Source organism: Danio aesculapii, chromosome 13, assembly GCF_903798145.1.
Source record: "Danio aesculapii chromosome 13, fDanAes4.1, whole genome shotgun sequence".
In the NCBI taxonomy this organism is placed as follows: domain Eukaryota; kingdom Metazoa; phylum Chordata; class Actinopteri; order Cypriniformes; family Danionidae; genus Danio; species Danio aesculapii.
Window position 1 is genome coordinate 52,066,248 of NC_079447.1, and position 27,556 is coordinate 52,093,803.

General features: G+C 39.9%; 1 protein-coding gene across 1 annotated transcript in view; it reads right to left on the minus strand.

The window, feature by feature from the left end:
- The window catches only part of dst (dystonin), a 360,347-nt gene that overhangs the window by 38,426 nt on the left and 294,365 nt on the right, over positions 1 to 27,556 (minus strand). The window contains exons 81-87 of the mRNA XM_056470777.1: positions 26,781 to 26,936; positions 26,274 to 26,471; positions 17,508 to 17,636; positions 15,651 to 15,821; positions 9,807 to 9,962; positions 7,472 to 7,678; positions 5,534 to 5,653 (exon numbers count right to left, since the gene is read on the minus strand). Of these exons, the coding sequence (XP_056326752.1) occupies positions 5,534 to 5,653; positions 7,472 to 7,678; positions 9,807 to 9,962; positions 15,651 to 15,821; positions 17,508 to 17,636; positions 26,274 to 26,471; positions 26,781 to 26,936 (1,137 nt within the window). The remainder of the gene's footprint in view (positions 1 to 5,533; positions 5,654 to 7,471; positions 7,679 to 9,806; positions 9,963 to 15,650; positions 15,822 to 17,507; positions 17,637 to 26,273; positions 26,472 to 26,780; positions 26,937 to 27,556) is intronic.

A 27,556-nucleotide genomic window follows, 5' to 3' on the forward strand; every position in this document is an offset into this window, starting at 1 on the left:
CATGTATGTATTATATCATCTTTGCATAAAAAAAACAAACAAAAAAACAAATGACTGCTTGTGTGAGGTGTGTGTAATGCAGCGTCTATGAGGGCAGGACAGTAAATCTGACATTATCCTCTCTTCTGGCTGCCTCTCATGGTCACCAGCGATCCAGCCTGTGCAGATCGCTAATGGACTACAAATCCGCCATTACACGAACTACATATCCAGCCATGTACCACTCGCACACACCTGTTCCTCATTCGGTTGCTTACACACACTCAAGGCTGGGAGCTGCTCATGAACTGATTAGATAGACTTTAAATACAGCGCACACACACACACATCAGAGCTGAGTCTTGTTTAACTGTATTGTTACCTTTACGACGTGCTTTCCTTGCCGGTTTTGTTTGCTTACTGTTTATTCCTGTATGCTGCCTGCCTGTTTATCAACCACGACTCTGGATTGTCCGTGTACATCTGATAGGTCCTGTATTGACCATTGCTTGCCTGACCATTCTCATAATAAATCCTGCATTTGGATCCGCACCTCTGTTCCTATAGCGTCCCTTTACATGTCACTGCCGTTATTAGTCTCACACTATTCTTTTCCTCTTCTGAAAGTCTTGATAACACCATCGTGGAGTTCTTCTTTTATTAGTACAGCCGATAGGATTGTAAATAAAATGATTTGTTGTACTCTCCCATTCACCGAGCTCTGAGTTTACCAGCTACGACCACTTGTAGACAGAGAATCATCACTTTCGCTTGCAACAGAAGCAATGACAACGCATGAAGCTCTTTAAAATACACCTCTTAAACACTAATGATACAATCACAGCATGCAGCATTCAACAATAATGCTTTTATAACCTTATAACTTAAGGGAAACGTACTTAAAACATTCATATAATTTAAAAATCATCTTTACAACATTGATTTATTAAAAGTTTAGTTGAATTAAAAGCCAATGGTTACAGCTTTCTTCAAAATATCTTCTTTTTTGTTTGGCACAAGTAAAGGGTGTGTAAATGATGACAGAATTGTCAGTTTTGGGTGAACTGTCTCTTTAAATGGAATGATTTTATTACATGAAATGGTTTTGCTGGGTATACTTGGTCATCTTTAGTCCCTTAAAAACACAATGCAGACCTCTATGATGATTGATTGATTATTTCTCCACCAGTGGGGAATTCCTCATACAGGAGTTTAACAGGATGACACTTCTCATGACCCCGGTCAGTTCAAAACACAATAGCTGAGTGTGGAAAAATAACACACACCTGGCATTATGATTCACATTGGCTGTTAACCAGCACTTCAAACAGATGGGGAATAAAGAGAGGAAGTCTATACGGCCTAGTTTACACCTGACTTTAATGTGCAGGATTTTGGGATCAGATCACGAGGGGTCAGCACTAAATGCAGGAGCGAACTGAAAACACACACTGTATGACGGCAGTCAGAAATGTGTGTAATCACATTATGCATTACGCTGCTTGAAGGCTCATCCGTTGTGTATTGAGAAAACATTTCATGTCACTGTTCACAATTACAGCTCTTAGTCCTTTATTTCACATCAGCAACTGTTGAAACTGCATGCAGTGTTGTTCACAGTATGTAAGTCTTGACTGTAATGATATTTATTGTAATGTTTTTAGCATTCATAGCTAAGTTTACAGTTTTCTTGGGATCAGCGGCTGACTTTTGACATGTTGAAAGTTCCTCAGTGAGTCTGCATATTAGCGCATCACTGCCTGAAGTCCTTTACTTTCACAGCGGACTCATTTAGTTTGGTTAAAATGTGCCAGAGTTTGTTTGCCTTTATTGTGCGGTTGGTTTGGGCAGGTGTGAAAGCAGCAATCATACTCGTGTGCACACCACGTGAAATTTCAGGAGGAGCACGCGCAGAAGTTTCAGTATCAAATACGTGACAATTATTCTATTATCCAATCAGTTCTTGACCAAACCCCTATATATACCAAAGCTGTCTTACCTGCAGCATCTCACGACTTCAGCAACCCTCCACCACCCCGTCACCTCACCTCTTAAGCATTACAATCCCGGGGGGAGCGTTCTGAGGCTGGGCTAGATACTTTGCTCGAATCCCAATTCCTCTCTGTTTCCTGATAAGGGGAATAACTCGAGTTGGGGTGTCTCCCCGAGCTCAGAGCCCTCTCCCCGGACAGCACGCCAAATGCGCTTTATTCTGAAACGATTGCAAGTGTGAACTCGTGAAAAGTGGACCAAACAAGCATACCGAGACCTGCTGGAAGATGAACCGACATCGAACCGACCCAAATGCAAAAAGTACTTTGCTTTTTTGGATTAAACCAGTTGTGATGTGCATTCTGGGATGAGAAGAAGTTGTTTGACACTACAATTATGGCAGGTTGTAGATAAATGTTGAGTTTTGAGGAGGTTCACACTGCCTGCTGACCTTTTCTCCGCTCTTTGTTTACTTCTGTGAGTTTCCCTCACGTTAACGGTTCTTTCTTTCTCTTTCATTCTTTTATAACCTGTTTTCTGTTTACAGCCGCAGATTTAACATGAAGTGACACGACATCTGACGTACAGATGCCACTGGCACATGCCACTGAGTGTAGTGACACTTCCGGTGGCATGTCCGGTTTTCACTGTCATGTGTCACTCGGTAGTGGTGGCATGTGTAGGGACCTGTGGACCTCATGGACACAAATCAACACTCGCAAAATGATATTTCATCATTACGTGACATTTAAAAGGCTTTATTGCGTCGCAAGTTAAGTAATATGCTGGACTACTCCATGATGTTTTCATTTCACCCTTGTGTGGTGTTCGTATTTTTGTTACTCAGCCAGTATGGGTCTGGTGGACCCGCTAGAGTTTTAGCTTTCCAAATTAACACAATCAAACTATTTTATGTTAAATTACTCAACAAATGTTTACTTCATCCCAATTACAAGCCATATAAACAGCAAACATGGTTCATTTTTCCCCTTTACCTTTGTTAGATCATATTGATGGATTAATGTGCTTCTCGTTTTTTTTTTTTTTATTATTAGTGTAATGAAAAAAATAAAACCCAATGATTTGAACCCTTTATTTCATATTGTTCCCACCATGGTCATGGACATCATCATCAGAAGCTCCTCTCTCTTCCACAATCAATTGCAAGGCCTTCGCAGCAGATAATCTTTTGGCCATCTTGATCAGTTGTGTGTTCGCACGTCATCGCACCCACGGCGGGATACCAAACAAGGGCAAAGAGGCGGAGAGTGGGCGGAGCTACAGACACCTGCTGGCACTTTGCTTAGACCTGGCAGACAGACTTTACTTTGGGAGAACGCTTGATACTTTATTACCTGCAACTCGTTTGTGTTCTGACCACATGTGCTTGGCTGTACACTATATCAATAAAGTGTTTAGACTTTTAAAAACACTGTAGTAATACATTGAGCCACTAAACATTGTTCTTGTGACGTTTTTCTACATGAGGAAAACGCGAATTACTTCCAAACACTTCAGATATAGTCTGTGTCAGTAAATGCAAGACTATTGATGAACTCCAGCATAACACTGTATGATAACGCTTCAGATGACTGTTCTAGAGCCTATAGCTAACCAATGTGTCACATTCTGGAGTGCTTTACGGGTCTAAAGAAAAATATTAATGATAAATGATCTTAAATAAAACAAATACATTTATAGAGATGGTGTATAAGTATATAACTTTACTCACATGGGAAATGGAGTCCACATGAATGGTTTGTGAGCACAATTAAGTGCACACAGCATCCTATATCATCTGATAATTGTAAGAAATAAGTCCAAAAGGCAGCTGACTGTGTAAAGCCACATAAAACAAAACAAAAATACGATGAATATGCCGAGATCAGTGGCTAATCTGCCGGATTCAGCTGAGGTGAAGTGACGGCGACCAGCGAGACCTAGCTGTCACTCAAGTGGCCACGCCCTTAATTATGCAAACTTAATATAACCTAATATAAAGGAAATGGATGAGTTATAAAAAAATTCACCCCCCTCACAGTTGTCATGGAGGGTGATAATAGCTATATGAACCAAAATGGTTCTTTGTACCAGGCTGTAAACACCTTTTTTTCTGCTGTAAAGTTGGCCATTCTAACAGTGGGCTCAATTGCAATTTGCTCTATTATGGAGCCAGGACTAGCGGGATTTTGATGAATTGCAGTTTCAGTTACTTCCGTATTGGCTTCCCGAGGGAGAGCGGGAGGTTGCCGCTTGGCGGGAATGTACAGAGCAGACAGTGTTGATAGTTGAATTTTCAACAATGTTGCAACTTTGTGCGGGAGCAGGAGGGGGAGGGGAAGAAAACAGCAGCACCAGAAAGGAAGAAGACAGAGTGTAGGAAGACTGGACCAACACTTTCAAGACTTTTATTAGACCTGGGTCCAGTGGACCCGAACACCTTGTATGTAATGTAAATAAATGTGTGGGGGGGGGGGTACATTTTGCGGTCATTGAAAATTTGTTCGGATTTATGTTCTTCACAGAAAATAAGCCAATAAATTTCAGGTTGAAAAAATTATTCATTGTTTAATGTTTAGTTTAGTCTCACAGACCCGAACACCATACAAGGGTTAAAAACATCTATTTTATGTATTCGAGTTATACTTCCGGTATTTATTGCTACTATAGATAATATTTAGTCATTTGATAATATACGTCAGTGGATATCAAACTTATTGTGACATGCTGATCTGTTGTGCCATAAATTATTGCATCATGGCGGTTCCTTCGCTGGCTACAATATGGACTTCTGCATGTTTGATCATTAGTTTACTTCAGTGCCACTAACATCTGCAGACTCCACATGTCTTAATTGCATTTCTGTTTAGTTCAGTGATGACTTTAAGGTCATCAGATATCGCTGTTTGGAGCTTATGTAGGCCTACAGTTCACCATTCATGTCTAACTGTAATAAACAGTTAGTAAACACAAGCACATCTTATTGAATATCATTTACTTTCAACACTAATTATCATAGTAGAACTGTTTCTTAAGCAGTTTGTGATGCATTTTGGAAACAGGAGATGAGCCCCTGGTCTAATGCGACAACTGGCTTGAGAAACCCGTTCTCGAAGACTTATTATTTGGGTAGCACACATATTCTGAATGCCTTCGGCAGAATTCAAATGAGCCATTTTAATCTAGATTAATCTAGATTAATTAATCTAGATTAAAAATATATATCTATGCCCACCTATAATTTTAATACACGTTGGTGCTATCATAACTCGCTTTAAATAAAAAAAAAAAACAGCAACAACTGAATGTTTTGAACGAGAAGCTGTAATGTAGCCATGGCGGGAATGAATTTTGGTGTGGCGCCCTGCCATGGAAGAATGAATGTAGTGGAAACCATGGTATTATCCGCCCATAATTAATCAGAATGTAGTTGTAGATCACCTGACCCACCCAATACTTGGATTATCAGTGCATCCCCATCATACCACCCATGATCAGATCACTAATCTAAACGAAAGCTCTAAACAGGCTCTGTGTGTTGAAAGGGGAACGTGTCAGTCACCTTGTGCTGGGTCAACTGTGTCTTGATCTTATCTGGGTCGTTGGCGATCTCCATCTCAGTGTCCAGCGCTCGCTCGGACTCCTCCAGCCACTCCATCAGTTTGCTCCAGGACTCATGGAACTGCAGAGGACAATCCATTAATGTTGCAATCATTATATTACTGCTAATCAGTTGCTATTGCTGTCATTTCTGATCATAATAGTGTTAATAACTCATTTCTAATAACTGATTTATTTTCTCTTTGTCATGATGACAGTAAATAATATTAGACTAGATGTTCTTCAAGACACTAGTATTCAGCTTAAAGAGACATTTAAAGGCTTAACTATGTTAATTAGGGTAAAGTTAGGGTAATTAGACAAGTCATTGCATAACAGTGATTTGTTCTGGAGACAATCCAAAACTAATATTGCTTAAGGGGGCTAATAATATTGACCGTAAAGGGAATCTATGGTGAAAAATCTACTTTTCAAGCTGTTTGGACAGACATGTGTGTAGGTATAGTGTATAGACCGTCATATTGGGCTGATATTAACACACACAGTCCTTTTTTTTCAATTTAACAACTAAAAAACAGTGGACTAATTGGTTTTCAGAGCGACCGCAACTTGATGTAGGAGTGCGGTCCCCCCGCCCACCAATACTGATTGACAGGCGCGCATCACCATATCCTCAGTTTGTTGATTCACATCCGCCATTTTCAGCGTGTGAGTCAAAGCGATACCACTAAAGGAACACCCTTTCTCTGTTATTAGATGCAAGGCTCATTGGGCTCAACACAAGATCAATATTCTCCACATGATCGCTCTAATCGGAATTATTGTTTGCAACTTTAGGTAGGTTTGCAAACATTTGTACTTCTCATTGAGTCTACCTTAAACTTCAGCTGTTTGCGTTTCTCGCGATCCCAGAAGCTCCCTGTGATCTTAACTAGGTGCAGCTGGAAAGGGCGAGCGCTTTGCCTCACGTGTGCGTCCCTTCATTGGAAAAAAAATAACGAACTTGCCTGCAGGTCACACATCAGAAGTGCCGCTCGGCGACGCGCAGCGCCTTGCATTTTAGAAATCTAAACATGGGTTTCTATCAGGGTAGACACAACGGTGCTTCAAGTCGGCGGCTGTCCGCGGCACCCAGCTACAATTCGCCACAGAGCGCCATCTGAATAGTTTCATTTTAAATAACATCTGAATGTGCGTGTCTGAGTGCCGTGTCGCGGCTCTGGTGCCTCAGTCAAAGTTAATTCAGTGTGCGTGGTTATTAGTTTCTGTGTACAAGCTCGGCACTTTAAACTAGCATACAGTTGGCTGTAAAACTGTACAAAGGCACAAATGATTTTGTACTCTCTGCTTGGTCTGTGTCCGACTCGTACACGTACGGCTGAATGCTGATCCTCTCACTCATGCTGCTTCTCTCTGTCTGCCTGTCTGTTGCAAACACAGAGCGGGGGAGATCTTGGCTCCGCCCCCTTGTTACGTTGGGCGGGAAGTCGAAACTAATTTACATGTGAAGCAACACACCCCTAAAACAGCGAGCTGTGGACACGCCCCCAACATGACACTTTTTAACACATTATAGTAAAACAATCTGAGTTGTATTTTAAACTGAACCTACTGGCACACTCAGAAGAACCATAATATTAATATTAAATCTTTAAAAAGGGGTAAACTATGTGCCCTTTAAAATGGTTTTTAAAAAAATTAAGAACTGCTTTTATTCTAGCTGAAATAAAACAGTTAAGACTTTCTCCAGAAGAAAAAATATTATAGGAAATACTGTGAAAAATTCCTGAATCTGTTCAACATCACTTGGGAAATATTAGAAAAAGAAAAATTCACAGGAGAGCGAATAATTCTGACTTTAACTCTATATAGCACAGGCGTGTGATTGCAACAGCATGTCTTTTAAATGTGATTTCTCCCAGTAAATCCTCTCCCGCACCTGTTTTGCACGTTTCCTGGCGTCGTCCAGCAGTCGTCCTCTTTCCACGGAGCGCTGCACCACTTTCTCCCAGCGGCTCTGAACGCTCAGCAGGAGGTTTTTGATCAGCACCACGTCCTGTTTCTGACTGAAGTACTTCAGGTGCGTTCCTGTCTTATCCAGCTCCATGATCTGATCCCGATGCGAGTTCACCTCCGTCACAAACACCTGCCGAAAAAAAAACACAGATCAGTTTTCAGCACATGAAAAGAGATGATATCTTCTATCAGCTCTGATACCTTCAGCAGTGACACTTATATCCAGCAGTTTTCCATATTTCTGATTCATATTTTTTTATTTTCCCCTGTTTATTTCTGCTTTTGAATTGCATTATGGGATCTTGATATGTCTTCCAACAACTTTTAGCCTTGAAACGTTGTAAAAAGTGACTTTTATGAACATATTTAATAGTTTGCAGTGCTATAATGTCTGTGTTGATGTTGTATATCACGCTACAAAAACCTTGTAATGAACCCCCAGCACATTTTCTGCTCTTTTACAGCCTTATTTCTCTATATATTAGCTATTTCTTTTAAACTATATTATTTCAAGCTACTAAAATGTTAATAAAAGTCACTTTGTTAAACTGCAGAGTTAATTTTTCAACATCAAACGTGGACAGAGCAGAGATCAACATCCCATAATGCAATTCACCACCGCAAATAAACTAAAAACACACAAAATACGGAAACTATTTATGTTTACAGAGTGGCAATATACAGTTTATTTGTGTTCTTCAAGCCATCTTGGGTATTTTTATAAGAATAAAGTTTATTTATAACAAATGCAACAATAACTGACCTAGCCTTCATCTCTGTACTACTATAAACAAATATGATTTCTTCCTCATTCTGTGATATGAAGCCACATCAAACACTAGAAACACTAGCTGATATCTTTACTTATGTGATGCACACGTGAGCTTATGCAGGATTTTAGCATCCAGTATGAATGCAAAAGATAAACACTACTGTTTTAGAGGGAAAAATATAAATCAATACTAATTTTTTTCTAAAAAAACAGGACTTTTTGTGTCTGTCAGTGGATACTTATGAATTATCATCATTTATATTATTGCATTTGAATCTGAATTTATCGCAACACCAGAAATACACAGTTTGCACATGCATGCGTTATGTACTTATATTTCTAATGTGCATTTTGAAAGTAATAATGCTGACTTTAACTAACACTCCGTGCTGAATTATCAACATTTATATCATCATTCATACCATTATCAATACATTTGAATTAATTGCAATACCATAAATACGTTGAACCAGTTTGCACATGCATGCATTAATTACAATATTTCCAACATGCATTTCGAAAGTAATAACTGAGCACCTTACTATGCTAACACCAGAAAATCTGTTGAATCTGTCTCCACACGCATTTCAAACATGCATTTCGACAGTAATAATGCTGATTTTAACCAACAGTCCATGCTGAGCAGCTATAAAGCATGCACAAATAAATGTGAGGCGATATATTGTAATACACTCACCGGCCACTTTATTAGGTACACCTGTCCAACTGCTCTTTAATGCAAATTTCTAATCAGCCAATCACATGGCAGCAACTCAATGCATTTAGGCATGTAGACAAGGTCAAGACGATCTGCTGCAGTTCAAAGCGAGCATCAGAATGGGGAAGAAAGGTGATTTAAGTGACTTTGAACGAAGTCGTTTGAACGACTTTGAACCAGACGGGCTGGTTTGAGTATTTCAGAAACTGCTGATCTACTGGGATTTTCACACACAACCATCTAATGGTGTGGGGGATATTTTATTGGTACACTTTGGGTCCATTAGTACCAATTGAGCATCGTGTCAACGCCACAGCCTACCTGAGTATTGTTGCTGACCATGTCCATCCCTTTATGAGCACAGTGTCTCCATCTTCTGATGGCTATTTCCAGCAGGATAACACACCATGTCATAAAGCGTGAATCATCTCAGACTGGTTTCTTGAACATGACAATGAGTTCACTGTACTCAAATGGCCTCCACAGTCACCAGATCCCAATTCAATAGAGCACCTTCGGGATGTGGTGGAACGAGAGATTGGCATCATGGATTTGCAGCCGACAAATCTGCAGCAACTGCATGATGCTATCATGTCAATATGGAGCAAAATCTCTGAGGAATATTTCCAATACCTTGTTGAATCTATGCCACGGTGGATTAAGGCAGTTCTAATAGCAAAAGAGGGTCCAACCTGGTATTAGTAAGGTGTACCTAATAAAGTGGCCGGTGAGTGTATATGAAGCTATAAATCATGTCAAAGCTCTGACCTTATGCTCGTCTATCTGGAACATGATGGTCTCCAGGATGAGCGAGGCAGGAGACACCATGGTGAGCGTCTGTTCAGCCTGCGTCAGCCAGTTAATGAAATCCTGCAGTGAGTTATGGAAGTCTGTGGCCATGGCAAGAGCCTCCTCCAGTTTGACCTGGACACATTAAAACACACATTAATGCACACAGTTGTTCTTGAAACTGAGCATACGTCATTCAGACTGTAAGTTGAGCATTACATTCATAGATACACTACATAAAGATGCGTTGCTTTGTCTGGTTTCTAGTCCAAATATCTAAAAACTCTTAAATCAAGAAGCATTTTTTTAGACAAGCAAAAATATTGTCTTGTTTTCAGAAATAATAAGCCAACATTTAGTAATTTTTTTTTAATAAAACAAACAAAATAATCCTGTTTTCGCTTTGAATCCGACTAAATCGGTGGACTTTTTGTTTTGCTATTTCTGTGCAGAATTTTGTACAATATCTATGGAATGATTTTGAGAGTAAAGGAGCTGAAAACTTAAAGAACATAAAACAAATTATGACTTTTAACTTGTTTATTTAAGCTTTAAAAATACAAATTCAATCAATTAGAACCTCTTGTTTGGTAATCAAAGATATACAGAAGTATATATGCACTCTCATGTTCACTAAAAGACAGAAAATATTACTTTACAAATTGTATTCAAGACAAATCAAGATTTAGATATTCAATAATATGACAAATATTTAAACCTGAATAAATATATTCATTTACATATACACACACACACATATATATATATATATATATATATATATATATATATATATATATATATATATATATATACACATAAGTCAACATTCTCCAGGACTATCTTCGGATTTCATTGTGCACAGAATAGGCATGGGACGATAACCAGTTTCTAGGTTTACCGCGGTATGGAAAAGTCAAAGTTTTAAAACAACTAAAATTTCCAGTTTGATCTGTACACAAACACACACATTAAAACACTTATTTTCACCAACAAGAACAACTGAAAGTCATTCAGACTGTAAGTTGAGCATTAAATTCATAGGTAAAACGAAAAAAATTAATTCAAGAGTTCACACTTAGCTGATAATCAATAAAGCGTATTTGGCATGCTGTCCCGGGAGAGAGCCCTGAGCTCGTAATATCCTCGAGCCCGGGGCTCCCTCCCGTTAGAAGGGCGAGAGAAGTGAGAAGTGTAAACTAAAGTTGTTTTCGGTGATAATTTGGTTTAATCTATTGCTATGGTATATGTTTTTGGACGGTGGGAGGAAACCGGGGGACCCGGGGGAAATCCACGCGAACACGGGGAGAACATGTAAACTCCGCACAGAAACACCAACCAGCCTATTTGGAGGTTGGACCAGCGGTGTTCTTGCTGTGAGGCAACAGTGCTAGCCACTGGGCCACCGTGTCGCCCTATCGGAAAAAAGAGGGAGGAAGTAGGGGAGGAAGGAGGGGGAAGCTTCAAGACGAAGATAACTGGAGTGAAAAACTCTGGTTATTTATAATGCTTCCGTAATCATCTAATGGGTCACTTTACGGAGCTAATGAGGAGCCAACCGTGTTGATCATAAGCACGTGATCCTCTCGAAATTAGTTTATAAATAAACCACACTAAATAAATAAATGATGCTTTCCTTACTTTGAGTTGGTGTCTTGTTTCTAGTCCAAATATTTAAAACTCTTAAGTAAAAAAATTGAGCAACGAATATAGTGTTGTTTTCAGAAATAATGAGTCAATATTAAGTACGTTGTTTTTAATAAAACAAGCAAAATAATCTGCCAATGGGGTGAGTAAAATAATATTGTTTTTGCTTTGAATCAGACAAAATAGGTGGATTTTTTGTTATTTCTGCACAGAATTTTGTAATTAAAAAGGTTGATTTCTGTGGAATGACTTTGAGTGTACAGAAGCTGTAAACTTAACAAATTAAATAAAACAAAGGATAGCTTTTTACATTTTATTTAAGGTTTAAAATGCAAATTCAATCAGTTAGAACCACTTGTTTGGCAAAGATATAGTAGGTCTCTTATATGATACATCCACTAAATCAGTGGTCCCCAATGGGCCGCACGAGAAATCATTCATTGTTTCCATTTTATTTATTATCTGAGTCTGAACTGTCTTTTATTTGAAAAAATATTTAATTTTGATAAGTGACTGTATTCTCTCGCTTTGAGTGCCAAAATTTAACCCACAAGCAGCAAAATGAGTAAGAACAGACGTCTTTGGAAAGGTTCTTTGTGAATGGGGAAAGACTCAGTGAAGCATCCACAAACTGTGAAGGAATGGATTCGCAACCCATTTGTTAATAAATCAGGTGAATCCAGCATGTGTGCAAGAAGATCAACTGCTGGAGGTCACAAATGCGCAAGTTCATCATTTCTAATGGAGGCACGCATATTGGGAGCAGCAGGCATACATCTCAAGTTTTCAGAATGCCGTGAGCACACCGTGCTCGTCACTTGACAAGACAACCTCCCCCCTGGCGTTGACTGGTTAGTGGTGATAAAAAGGTTGGGGACCACTGCGATAAATGACAGAAAATATTACTTTACAAATTGCATTGTTTCGAGTTAAAACCACAACTCTTATGATTCCACACTTAGAAGATGACCACACTCCCATGATTTTCACGCCATCCTCCAAATTACGCATTTGTTTGTTGTCAATACACGCCCTCTAGTGGACAAAATTATATACTGCGACTTTAACTAATTATGGAATACTACTTAAAGCTACTTAATATTCCCGTTTCAGTGAAAATTAGGGTGTCCACAGGGTCTTAAAATGTCTTAAATCTCAAAAACAACTTTGTAGCCCTTAAAAAGTCTCACATTTACTGAAAATGTATATCTTTTTTTATAAAAAAGGTCTTAACTTTCCTTTTTTCGTGTATAGCTACACGAAATCAATAACCAACAATTCCAATCTCAATAAAACTTTCAACTATTCATTTACAAATGTCCTTTTTAACTCTATTTACCATAATGGTTTAATTATTCGACTTACAATAACATTTGTTTAAAGGTTATCCAGACTTGGACAGACGCATGTAGCGCTTAAATTGAGTTTATTAGCGTTTTTACAACTTATGTCAATAATGTTCAAATAAATGTGTGTTTACAACTAGAGCTTGCTTGTTTCGACCCAAAATTTTAAATATTTAGCTAAGAAATATCTAAAAATATTTACAGTTTTTATTATTAAATTATTAATTTGTATTATTAAATGTATTTTTTTTTAACTCCCTAGCGTTTAGCCCTGTCTGAGTCTAAAATTTCATTCATAATGGTCTTAAAAATGACTTAAAATGTCTTAAATTTAAGTTGCAGAAACCCTGTACATGTATTTATCGTTATATTTGTATTTATTGCTATCGTGTTTGGTGTAAACAGGTCTTCATACTGTGCTTTTCAAAGCGTTTCATAGGATTTGCTTAGTGTTGAGACTACCTGTAATAAAACCGGACTACTGTAGCACGTAGTGGTGGAAAACATGTCTCCAAACCGTCCTTAATTCTGCTTGCTAAGAAAAGCTAACAAGCCAGCACTTGCTATTTTCCGGAATATGATGTTATGTTCGGCGACTGGGATCATTTTTCCTGCTGTCACTGGAGGATATGAGACACAGGAGCTTCTCTTGGATCATAATCACACGGTGATCTCATCCCGCAGAATCTGACTCACTGTACTGTGTGTAATGTGATGTGGTGTCTGCTTAGCATCAGATGAGAAAAGATGTATTTGTCAAGTCTGCCAGATCTAATGGATGACTTCAGTGCTACAGACGAGGCTCTGTGTGGTCAAATTGTTAGTGAAAGGATGCTGATTTAACACAGCTACATGAGTCCGGTTTACATGGTAACACTTTACAATAAGGTTGTATTAGTTCATGCATTTACTGACATGAACAAACAATGAACAAGACATTTATTACAGTATTTATTCATCTTTGTTAACGTTAGTTAATTAAAATAAAGTTGTTCATTCTTGTTTACTCAGAGTGCATTTACTAATGATACCAAGCATGAAATTGGATGTTAATAATGCATTAGTAAAGATTAATAAATGCAGTGCAACTAATGTTCATTATTAGATCATGCTAGTAAATACATTAACTAATGAAACCTTTACATGAATCTGCTGTCAGTCTATGAACGGATATGATTGTTTTTGAGTTTTTTGTTAGTGATAATATGCTAATATGTACACTACCTGACCAAAGTCTTGTCGCCTTTCCAACTTCTAGTTGATCATTTGGTATCGGAAGTGGCTTATATGAAAAGGCCTCTAGATTGCGCTTAATTCACCACAATAAAATATGATCATGCCTTGATTTTGAATGATTACCCCTGACATGCTCAATAATGTTCATGTCTGGTGACTGGGCTGGCCAATCCTGGAGCACCTTGACCTTCTTTGCTTTCAGGAGCTTTGATGTGGAGGCTGAAGTATGAGAAGGAGCGCTATCCTGCTGGAGAATTGGCCCTCTCCTGTGGTTTATAATGTAATGGGCAGCACAAATGTCTTGATACCTCAGGCTGTTGATGTGGATCATCCACTCTGCAGATCTCTCGCATGCCCCCATACTGAATGTAACCCCAAACCATGATTTCTCCTTCACCAAACTTGACTGATTTCAGTGAGAATTTTGGCTCCATGTGGGTTCCAGTAGGTCTTCTGCAGTATTAGTGATGATTGGGATGCAGATCAACAGATGATTCAGCAGAGAAATTCACCTTCTGACACTTTCCAACTAGAAGTCAAGTTATTATTTGTTGCTCTTGGAAGTGTCTAGTTTAAGTCATAACCAATCAAAAGTCTTGTACTAACCCTGCTGTAACTCTACTAAGTTATTTTAAATAAGGATTTCAATGATTGCCATATAAAGAGTTAAAGTAATGTTGTTTATTTCAGCTTTACATCACATATGGTCATTGTACATGAAAGAGCAGCATGGACATTCTTTAAACGTTCTACTTTTGTGCGAAAATCTGGTCAAACTTTACAATACCGGTTAGTTGATGTATTTACATAATGTTTGTACAGCATTTATTAAGTATTAAGTATTAATTTACTAATGCATTAGATCATGAACCGACAATGAACATCTGTACTTCCATTACCAAAGATGAATAGAAACTATAATAAATATATTGCTCATTATTTGTTCACGTAGGTAAATTAATTGACTAACATTAACTACGTCGTACCATACTGTAAAGTGTTCCCAAAAAATGAATCAAAGATGGCAAGGCTGAGTAGACGATGACAGAATTTGAGTTTTTGGCTGATCTATTCATTTATTCCACGTCAGCACCTTTTTATAGACAACACACAAGCCTGCTTTGTTCTGTAGGGATTTATAGCTCAGTTTGGGCATGTGCTCAGGTGGAAAAAACAAGATTTATCAGACCATATCAAAGCAAACCGCTCAGAGATCTGATATCACAGCTACAGTTGAAGTTCACAGTATTTCCTATTATACTTTTTCTTCTGGAGAAAGTCTTATTTGTTTTATTTAGGCTAGAATAAAAGCAGTTTTTAATTATTATTAAACCATTTTAAGGTCAATATTATTAGCCCCCTTCAGCAATATTAGTTTTGGATTGTCTCCAGAACAAACCACTGTTATACAATGACCTGCCTAATTACCCTAACTTTACCCTAATTACCCTAGTTAAGCCTTTAAATGTCACTTTAAGCTGAATACTAGTGTCTTGAACAATATCTAGTCTAATATTATGTGCTGTCATCATGGCAAAGATAAACGAAATCAGTTATTAGCCTTCATGGACTGGAAATAGTAAACCAGACGCACCTTCCTCTCCTTGACTTTGGTCTGAACACTCTCCCACTTGTCCTGCAGGTTCCGCAGGTCCAGTTCTGTGGTGCTGTCTTGACCTTCAGGGGTCATGGCCAAAATCTGCTGTCCTCGCTCAAGGAGATGCTTGTATATTTCCTCCTTTACTTCCAGCGTACTGCAGAGCTCCTGCAAACACACACACACATCATGTTTCTTGTGCAGAGAGATATTTATGATGTTTGGGTGTAGATGTTTAGCTGAAAGAGCAAAAAGTCTTTAGTCAGATAAAAAAATCCAAGATCCAAAAGTGCCATCTGAAATTATTACTGAATGGTTTGGTAATGTCACTTTTATGCCAGTAATTAGGTTATTTGAAAGGGATAGTTCACCCAAAAATGAGAAAATTAAAGCTCCTGTCTTCTGTTACTATATGAAGATCTTAATAAAACAGCTGAAAACCCGTAACCATTGACTTCTATTGTTTTTAATCTGTTTTTGGTATTACAGAAGTCAGTGGTTACAGGTTTTCTTTGTTCAACAGAAGAAACTCAAAGTTTTTGGAACAAATTAAGGGAGAGAAATGATGGCTGAATTTTCAATTTTGAGTGAAATATATATATAGTACATATATATATATATATATATATATACATATTTATTCAGGTTTACAATTTATAAAGTAATATTTTCTGACTTTTAGTGGATAAGGGAGTGGAAAAGATAAGGATTTTAGTGGATAAGGGAGGGGTCAAACAATTAATCACATCCAAAATAAACGTTCATATTTACGAAATATATTTGTGCGTGCTGTGTATATTTTTCTTTATATAAATAAATCCATTACTATTTTGTATAAAATGCTTGTTGAAAGTGCTATAGAAATAAATTGAGTTGAGTTGAGTTGTTTATACAATATATAATTACATATGAATATATATATATATATATATATATATATATGTCATATATGTGTAATTATACATGTATATACACAGTACGCAAGTATAATATGTAAATGCAAACTTGTATTTTGGATTTAATTGTTTGACATATATATATATATATATATATATATATATATATATATATATATATATATATATATATATATATATATATATATATATATATATATATATATATATATATATATATATATATATATATATATATATATATATACATAGACCATTTCAATGTGGTGATGTCATTGGCCCTTGAACATTTCCAGCTTGTTATTAAACTAGTAACAAAAGGCAATTCAATCATAACTTAATGTTAAAACTGCTATCATGACATTATTTATCAATATGTGGCTCTTTTTGGACTCTCGGAAGCTATAGAAATTAAATATGTAAAACAGGAAATACGTTGGGACCATTGTTTTTGTTTACATCCCTCAAAATGGTCTATATATATAGATCCTTCATCTTCTCATCAGTGACATCCAGTCTAAACAGTCTCCGGGTCACTGCATGTAAAGATTTTTGAGATCTTCGTGGATGCAAAACATATGCTGTATAAGTTGGCGGTTCATTCCACTGTGGCGACCCCAGATTAATAAAGGGACTAAGCCGAAACAAAAATGAATGAATGAATGAATGGTACTACTGAATTACAGTCATTTGAGTATTTCTTTCTTTACAACACTGAGTATAATGGAAGAAAAAGGGTTAATAATGTGGTGAGGTTGATAAATCAAGGACAAAGTTCAGTTTTGGGGAGAATCGTACTTCTAAACAGGCCTTTTATCTAATAGAAAGCTTTAATAAACCAAAGCAAGCAAAACTGATCTCAATAACCAATGCACTAATCTATTCATCCTGATTGTTGATTGTGTTATTAGTGTGTGTGTGTGTGTTAAACTCATACCAGATGTGTGTTGAGCTGCTCGCGGGCCGTGTCTGGTAAACCTCCGACAGCTTTAGATGCTAACAGCTGACGCTCGCTGTCTTTCAGCCACCGCTGCATGTCTTCAATCTCGCCATGGAAACCCTGAGCCTGAAAAACACAGCACAATACACTTCACGCACACAATACACTTCACACACATTCATTAGCGCTGGAGGAGGAGTGCTGATCACAGTGCACCGGCCTGATGAACGAGCGCACATTATTAGCCCTAAAATGCCAAGTTTGCAGGAATTCTGAACCCAGAACAATAGTGTCTGGGCCTCCACAAGCACACACAATAAACAGACAAATCTGCTCTCCTATAATGTGAAAGATTAACCCTGAATGACAGTCTCTGGTGGAAGTCTGTGGAGCACTAGATGTTTTGAAGGTTATTAGGTTAGACTCATTTTGTCTGAAGTAAAGGCTTGCAATTTTGATTATATTTCTAATAAGTGCTGAGTAAGGAAATTTTTAAAATAATATTTCCTATTATATTTATTTTGTACTGGAGAAAGTATTTAATCTTATATAAAAAGTCTACAATTTTATAGAACGTTTACATTTGTATATGATGTTTGGGTCAATATTATTAGCCCCCTTTCTAAATTATAATTTTTTGTTTGATTGTCTACAGAACAAACCACTTTTGTTTGTCCAAATACTAGCCTAATTACCCTAGTTAAGCCTTTAAATGTCACTTTAAGCTGAATACTAGTGTCTTGAAGAATATCTAGTCTAATATTATGTGCTGTCATCATGGCAAAGAGAAAAGAAATCAGTTAATAAACTATTTTGTTAGTTTATATAGTTTATATAATATGTTAGTTTATATAATAATTATATATTAATTATTAACTGTGTTTAAACAAGTGTTAAAAAGCCTTCTCTTCATTGCAAAGCACTTGGAGAATTTTGGAAAAAAATATACAGTTCAAGTCAGAATTATTCACCCCCCTTTGAATTTTCTTTTCTTTTTTAAATATTTCCCAAATTATGTTTAATTCAGGAAATTTTCACAGTATGTCTGATAATATTTTTTCTTCTGGAGAAAGTCTTATTTGTTTTATTTCGGCTAAAATAAAAGCAGTTCTTAATTTTTTAAACACCATTTTAAGGTCAATATTATTAGCCCCTTTAAGCAATTTGCTTTTCCGATAGTCTCCAGAACAAACCATCGTAATACAATAACTTGCCTAATTACCCTAACCTGCCTAATAAACCTAATTAACCCAGTTAAGCCTTTAAATCTCACTTTAAGCTGTCTTGAAAAATATCTAGTCTAATATTATTTACTGTCATCATGACAAAGAGAAAATAAATCAGTTATTAGAGATGAGTTATTAAAACTATTATGCGCAGAAATGTGTTGAAGAAATCTGCTCTGGTAAACAGAAATTGGGGGAAAAATAAACGGGGGGCTAATAATTCTGACTTGTAAATAAATATAAATAAATACATTTTGTATATAAATATAATTTCACTAGAAGGCTAGTAATTTTGTTAATAATTAGAGCAAATATTTTGGAAAATGTAACTATTGTTACTAATATAATATATACATTTTTATTAGTTATTTATTATTTTTTATGATATAATGTTCTGTGGTAATCAACCACTGGGGAAAGAAATGAACCTGTTTCACATGTAGGCCCAATCCCAATTCTGTTTTTGTACCCTACCCCTTCCCCTTCAAAATGTACCCCTAGGAAATGGGACAGCAGCACTACATCACCTGCACGTCATATGTCACCGTGATCTCTTGCTTCATATGAGATCAGACGATGGCGACTGCTGTAGTTATTCCAGCTGCTTTATTTTTTGTATTTATCTTCAGGTAATCACTGAAGGCATTTATCATGTTATCATACTGATATAATGTGGTAATAAGATCATAACTGTACTGTGTGTTTACACCGTGGCCATATTCATCTATGTAAACACAAGAAAACAACATTAACATTATACCAGACACTGTAACAACGTCATTCCCAGCCACTAGACTTTTCTGACGATTCCAGTGTCATTGAGTGACAGAATGTTGTGGGACTGCTGTACAGGAGATATTATTGTCATGGATTGGTCAGGCTCTCACGACCCCCACTCACGAAGATCACCATCACCTGACTTCTAATGAGCACACAGCTGCATCACATTCACGAGCACCAGATAAAAGCACAGCACTCCAGTCGCTCATTGTCCGGGCTCGTCTCGACGAAAGCGGACAACTGAGCGACCACTCAGCGTAGTCATCCTCAGCTAAACAAACGATTTACTTACCTGTTCTCTTTGTATTCCTCCTAGTCTTCCTGGTCCTCCCGAATCGTCCTGTCTTCCAGTCCTTCCAAGTCTGTGTCATCCTCTGTCAGCTGTATCTGGTGTGTGCTGTCCATCCTCGTGTATTCCTGTTACCCAGCCACGGAGGAAAAGACCCCAACATCATTCCTGATCCTCCTGGCTATCCTTCATGTGCTCCTTGTTGTCATTCAATAAACACCCTAACGTTTCCTTACCTCTGTCTCCTGTCCGCTTCATAACAGAAGCCCGGACCCATAACGACGACAACATGAGCACCCTCGATCACTTTCAAGAGCTGGTGGACCAGTTGAAGCGGATTCTACAGCCACCAGCTCCACTTTCCAACGCACCACCAGCACCGAGTACTTCCGCCTCCACAGTTTCTTCTTCGGCCCTTCCTTCCAGTCCCATGGCCCGACCAGCGCCCTACTCAGGCGGAGCGGGGGAGTGCAATGGTTTTCTGTTACAATGTTCCCTCATATTCGAAATGCAACCTTCTCTATATCCCACAGATAAGTCAAAGATCGCCTACATCGTATCACTACTCTCTGGACCTGCACTTAAATGGGCTGAGACGATCTGGAACCAAGCCGGGCCGGTCATGAATTCCATCACTACCTTCACGGAGTATTTCAAAGAGGTGTTTGGACGTTCTGATGGGGAAGTAGCCGCTGGAGAGCAGCTGTATCATCTAAAGCAAGGTACTCTATCTACACAGGAATATGCTCTCCGGTTTCGCACTCTAGCAGCTGCAAGTGGATGGAATGAGAGATCGTTGTTGACCACGTACCGGCTCGGCTTGGAACCCACTCTCCGAATCCAGCTGGCCACATTAGATGATACAATGGGTCTGGAGAGATTCATCCAACATTCTCTCCGATGTTCCGATCGTCTCCGTTCCTATCAACAGGACACCATCACCCCCTCGTCTGCACTCCTCCAATCGCCTGAGTCAACAGCCTCTCCAGAACCAGAACCCATGATAATAGAGTCTGGAAGACTGACATCAGCGGAACGACAGAGGAGGCTGACCCGGGGTCTGTGTCTATACTGCGGTGTCAGTGGACACACCCGTATGGAGTGTCCCCTTCGTCCCATTCGGACTTCAGTGAGTGTATTCAGTACGAATATTGAACAATGTAAACCACTTACTACCACCGTACAAATAACTACTGCCTCTATTTCTCTCCTTGTCACAGCCCTCATCGACTCCGGGTCAGCAGGGAACTTCATCTCCCAATCCCTCTGTCGTCAACTCCACCTCCGTACTGAGGCGTCCTCGCATATATACCAGATACAACCGATAACCCAGTGCACTCGATCTTCGACCCGTATCCATCGACAATGCGAAGACATCCTTCTTCAAGTGGGGCTGTTACATCAAGAGAGGATTCAATTTCTGGTTCTGGAGGGTGCAAATATGGACATCATTCTAGGGCGCCCGTGGCTGGTGAAGCACGATCCCATCATCTCTTGGGGCACAGGAGAGATAAAGAAATGGGGATCTGGATGTACACCTACCTGTTTTCCAAATCTCCCTCTTCAAGGTCGGAACCCCATTTCTTTGTTTGCAACATCGGTCGAGAGCCCTCCTGAGAAGCAGTCTATCCACATTCCTAAGGAGTACAGCTCCTTTCATGATGTCTTCTGCCCCAAGAGAGCTTCCCAGCTACCGCCGCATCGGCCATGGGACTGCGCGATCGACCTAGTTCCAGATGCCCAGTTGCCAAGAGGTAGGATCTACCCGCTCTCGCTTCCAGAGAATCAGGCAATGGAAGATTACATAAGGGAGGCTCTGAGTCAGGGGTACATACGTCACTCAAAATCACCAGCCGCCTCAAGCTTCTTCTTTGTGGCCAAGAAGGACGGAGGGCTGCGTCCATGCATCGACTACAGGGTCCTAAATAACGGTACAGTAAAATACCGATATCCCCTTCCTCTGGTACCAGCCGCTTTGGAACAGCTCCGAGAAGCTAAAGTCTTCACTAAATTGGACCTCCGCAGCGCGTATAATCTGATAAGAATACGTGAGGGGGACCAATGGAAGACAGCATTCGTGACCCCTACTGGCCACTATGAATATGAGGTCATGCCTTACGGTCTGGTCAACGCCCCCTCCGTATTCCAAAACTTCATTCATGAAGTCCTCCGGGAGTTTCTTCACCACTTTGTAATAGTGTACATAGATGACATCCTCATTTACTCCCGGAGTGAGGCCGAACATCGCCAACACGTTGCGGAGGTCCTACACACATTGAGAGAACATCACCTCTACCTCAAAGCGGAGAAATGCTCATTCCACCAGAAGTCGATTCATTTCTTGGGATACATCATTGATCAAACCGGTATACGTATGGATGGGAAGAAAATTGAGGCTGTTCTATCCTGGTCAGAACCCACTTCCATTAAGGAGCTCCAGAGGTTTCTTGGGTTTGCTAACTTTTATAGACGGTTTATCAAGGACTACAGCAGGATTACATCACCTCTCACTAATCTCCTCAAGGGTAAACCCAAAGGACTGGAGTGGACCAAAGAAGCAGCCGCAGCCTTCCGCCTTCTTAAGAAGGAGTTCACAAGGGCCCCACTCCTGACTCATCCTGACCCAAATCTTCCTTTCGTGGTGGAAGTGGACGCATCCACCACCGGCGTCGGGGCAGTATTATCTCAACATCATGATACACCGCCCCGACTGCATCCCTGTGCCTATTTCTCTCGGAAGTTGAGCCCGGCGGAGCAGAATTACAGCATAGGAGACAGGGAGCTGCTAGCAATCAAGCTAGCCTTGGAGGAGTGGCGTCACTGGTTGGAGGGAGCCAAACATCCGTTCCAGGTGATCACAGATCACAAAAACCTCCAATATATCAAAGAGGCCAAGAGACTATGTCCACGTCAAGCCAGATGGTCACTTTTCTTCTCACGTTTTGATTTCTCCATTTCCTATCGTCCAGGACCCAAGAATCTAAGAGCAGACGCTCTCTCTCGTTTACACGAGCATCACGATCATGAAGAACTCCCAACGAAGATTCTTCCCGAACACATCTCCATTTGTCCGATCACCTGGAACGCTCCTCCAGTCGTTGCCACTCCGGAAGCCCCTGCTCCGCCGGGATGCCCTCCTCATCGGCAGTTCATACCACCTGAACACCGGGTAGATCTGATCCACTCCTTACATACCTCGCTAGGCACTGGACATCCAGGGATCAACAATACTCTCTCGCTAGTATCCCAACGATTCTGGTGGCCAAACATGGCAAGGGATGTGAGGCAATATGTTCAGGGCTGTAAGGACTGTGCCCAATCCAAGAGCCCACGTCATCTACCCGCTGGAAAGCTCCATCCCTTGCCGATTCCGAACCGTCCCTGGTCACACCTAGGAGTGGACTTTATCACTGATCTCCCTTCGTCAGAAGGTAATACCTGTATTCTAGTCATAGTAGATAGATTCTCAAAGTTTGTCAAACTAATCCCTCTGAAAGGTCTTCCCACAGCCTTTGAAACAGCCGACAATATCTTTAATCAAGTCTTCAGGTCATTTGGTATTCCAGAAGATATTGTGTCGGACAGAGGTCCACAGTTCATCTCACGTCTATGGAAAGCCTTCTTCAAGCTCCTAGGTGTGGCCGTCAGCCTCTCTTCTGGATATCATCCCCAAACCAACGGGCAGACAGAGAGGAAGATTCAGGAGGTGGGACGGTTCCTGAGGACCTTCTGCAGTGGTCACCAGAGCTCCTGGAGCCAGTATTTGGGCTGGGCAGAATATGCCCAAAATTCACTGCGGCAACCCTCCACCGGACTCACGCCATTCCAGTGCGTCCTGGGCTTCCAACCACCGCTCTTTCCCTGGGATGGCGAACCATCTGATGTCCCCGCAGTGGATCACTGGTTCCGGGAGAGCGAGAGAGTCTGGGACGAGGCTCATCAACATCTGCAGAGGGCAGTCCGTCGAAGCAAGGTAACCGCCGATAGAAGAAGGTCTGAAGAACCCAGATACACACCCGGACAAAAGGTGTGGCTATCCACCCGGGACATACGCATGCGACTGCCCTCTCGCAAGTTAAGTCCCCGATTTGTTGGTCCCTTCACCATCGTGGAACAGGTTAACCCCGTCACCTACAAACTACAATTACCCTCTCTCTACCGTATTCACCCTACATTCCACGTATCACTCCTGAAACCCTATCACGATCCTGTTCTTCCCTCCACAGAGCCTGACCACGAAGAGGAACCCCCTCCTCCACTGCTCCTAGAAGAAGGAGCCGTCTACGCAGTGAAGGAGATCTTGCGTTCCCGACGTCGTGGTGGCCAGTTGGAGTACCTGGTGGACTGGGAAGGGTACGGCCCCGAAGAAAGGACATGGGTTCCCAGAGCTGATATTCTCGATCCTAGTCTCATGGTGGAGTTTCATGAGAGCCACCCTGAGTTCCCAGCGCCTAGAGGCAGAGGGAGACCACCACGGCGTCGGAGGTGTCGGCCCTCAGGAGCGGGCCCTGGGGAGGGGGGTACTGTCATGGATTGGTCAGGCTCTCACGACCCCCACTCACGAAGATCACCATCACCTGACTTCTAATGAGCACACAGCTGCATCACATTCACGAGCACCAGATAAAAGCACAGCACTCCAGTCGCTCATTGTCCGGGCTCGTCTCGACGAAAGCGGACAACTGAGCGACCACTCAGCGTAGTCATCCTCAGCTAAACAAACGATTTACTTACCTGTTCTCTTTGTATTCCTCCTAGTCTTCCTGGTCCTCCCGAATCGTCCTGTCTTCCAGTCCTTCCAAGTCTGTGTCATCCTCTGTCAGCTGTATCTGGTGTGTGCTGTCCATCCTCGTGTATTCCTGTTACCCAGCCACGGAGGAAAAGACCCCAACATCATTCCTGATCCTCCTGGCTATCCTTCATGTGCTCCTTGTTGTCATTCAATAAACACCCTAACGTTTCCTTACCTCTGTCTCCTGTCCGCTTCATAACAATTATTATGGATACCCAAATTTAAAGTTTTTTTATAAAAGCATGACAGTAAAACACGAACGCGGTTATGAATGTATTAAAACATGTGCTTGTTTATTGTAAAAATTCATAATAATAACAAAAAATACTAATTTGTGCATCTCCTTACTTCCATGTGCAGCCATGCTGCCGTTGTGGCTGGTGCATTCTGGGAAAATTTCTTACCCCTCGGTTTCGAGTGTGCTCCTGAAAAACTCAGTTTGAAGGGCTATTCATCCCTTCCCCTTAGCCCTACGCCTTTAAACTAAAGAGAATTGGGACACCCCTACCCCTTCACGTGAACGCGCAAAACGGGGGGGAGGGGTAAGGTGAAGGGCTAAGGGGGAGAATTGAGATTGGGCCTTATTTTTTGTCTTGAAACTAACCTCGAGTCTTAAGATGTTTAATTCTTTGTTAGTCAAATATAGCAAGAACTTATCTAGATATTTAAGCACGCATTAGGAGCATACTATTCTTCGAAATTGTTTCTAATTCTCAACTAACAAATTCTAATAATTCAGTGTCAACTTTACAGTTTCATACATCAAAGCCGACTCTATGAGTGTGTGTGTGTGTGTGTGTGTGTGTGTGTGTGTGTGTGTGCGCGCGTGTGTGTGTGTGTGTGTGTGTGTGTGTGTGTGTGTGTGTGTGTGTGGACCTTTTACGGCTTCTTTTTTACATTCTTCAGGATTAAGAGTACATTTTTGGCCTCCTGTTGAGGCCATCATCAATCATTTGTCCACTTTAGGTAGTGCAGGGGGTTGCCAGATCTGTGTGTCGAGTGGGTTGCCAGATCAGTGTTGTTGTCTGACCTGCAGCAGGGCTGAGATCTGTGTTGAGCCGGTTGCCAGATCAGTCTGTCGAGCGGGTGGCCAGATCAGTGTGTTGAGTGGGTTGCCAGATCAGTGCATTGGGCGGGTTTCTAGATGAGTGTGTTGCCAGATCAGTGTGTTGAGTGGGTTGCCAGATCAGTGCATTGAGGGGGTTGCTAGATAAGTGTTGCTGCCAGATCAGTGTGTTGAGCGGGTTGCCAGATCAGTCCATTGACCGGGTTGCTAGATGAGTGTGTTGCCCGATCAGTGTGTTAAGCGGGTTGCCAGATCAGTCCATTGAGTGGGTTGCTAGATGAGTGTGTTGCCAGATCAGTGTGTTGAGCGGGTTGCCAGATCAGTGTGCTGAGCGGGTTGCCAGATCAGTGTGTTGAGCGGGTTGCCAGATCAGTGTTGAGTGGGTTGCCAGATAAGTGTGTTGAACGGGTTACCAGATCAGTGTGTCGAGCGGGTTGCCAGATCAGTGTGTTGAGCGGGTTGCCAGATCAGTATGTTGAACGGGTTGCCAGATCAATGTGTCGAACGGGTTGCCAGATCAGTGTTTTGAGTGGGTTGCCAGATCAGTGTGTTGAGCGGGTTGCCAGATCAGTGTGTCGAGCGGGTTGCCAGATCAGTGTTGTTGTCTGACCTGCAGCAGAGCTGAGTCCAGAAGCTGGCGTCTCTGCTCCGTCTTCTCCAGGATGCTTTTCCAGCGCTGGTTCAGGTTCTCCAGCTTGCTCTGCAGGCCTCGAGCCTCTTCTCCAGCGCTGGACTCCATCAGGTCACATCCGGCCCTGTTCACCGCCTCCACCGTGCTCTTATGGGCCAGAACGTCATTCTGCAACACCTGACAGAACCAAAAGACAGATGCTTTGATTTTACGATCATATTTTCAATGTTTTGAGTGTTTGAAATGAATCCCTCTGTCAGATGATTCTGTAGTCGTGTGAATATTGATCACGCTGAATCAATGCAAGCAGTCACATCCTCTGTTTATAACGCAACACTATGAGGATTTCCTTTGTTTTTTGAAGTCAAGTTTGGGGTTTCTGTGAGAGAGTGCCCTCTGGCTTTACTACTGATCACAGAACTGTGCACACAATTGCATTAGTGATTTGTGTGGCATAACTCTAAGCTTGTTTTCTGCATGACGTACGTGGTGTTTCGCGAGCTCGATCTCGATGGCTTTCGGGTCTCCGCAAGCCTTCCTCTGTTCCCCGAGCAGCTCTTCAGTGTGTGTGAGCCAGGCCAAAAGTTCATCTAAAGCATGTTGGAACTGCCCGAGAGCCAACAGCGCCCCCTCCAGCTTGTGCTGCAACACACAGAGACAAACAGCAGTCAGAAGCTATGCTCTTATCCAACTATTTTTATGAACACTATAATAAAATATAATATAAAATTAAATTAAATTAAATTAAATATAATAAAATATAATATAAAATAAAATAAAATAAAATAAAATAAAATAAAATAAAATAAAATAAAATAAAATAAAATAAAATATAATAAAATATAATATACTAAAATATAATATAATATAATATGTATAATATAATATAATATAATATAATATAATATAATATAATATAATATAATATAATATAATATAATATAGAATAATATAATATAATTTAATATAATATAATATGTATAATATAATATAATATAATATAATATAATATAATATGTATAATATAATATAATATAATATAATATAATATAATATAATATAATATAATATAGAATAATATAATATAATTTAATATAATATAATATGTATAATATAATATGTATAATATAATATAATATAATATAATATAATATAATATAATATAATATAATATAATATAATATAATATAATATAATGTAATATAATATAATATAAATAATATAATATAATATAATATAATATAATATAGAATAATATAATA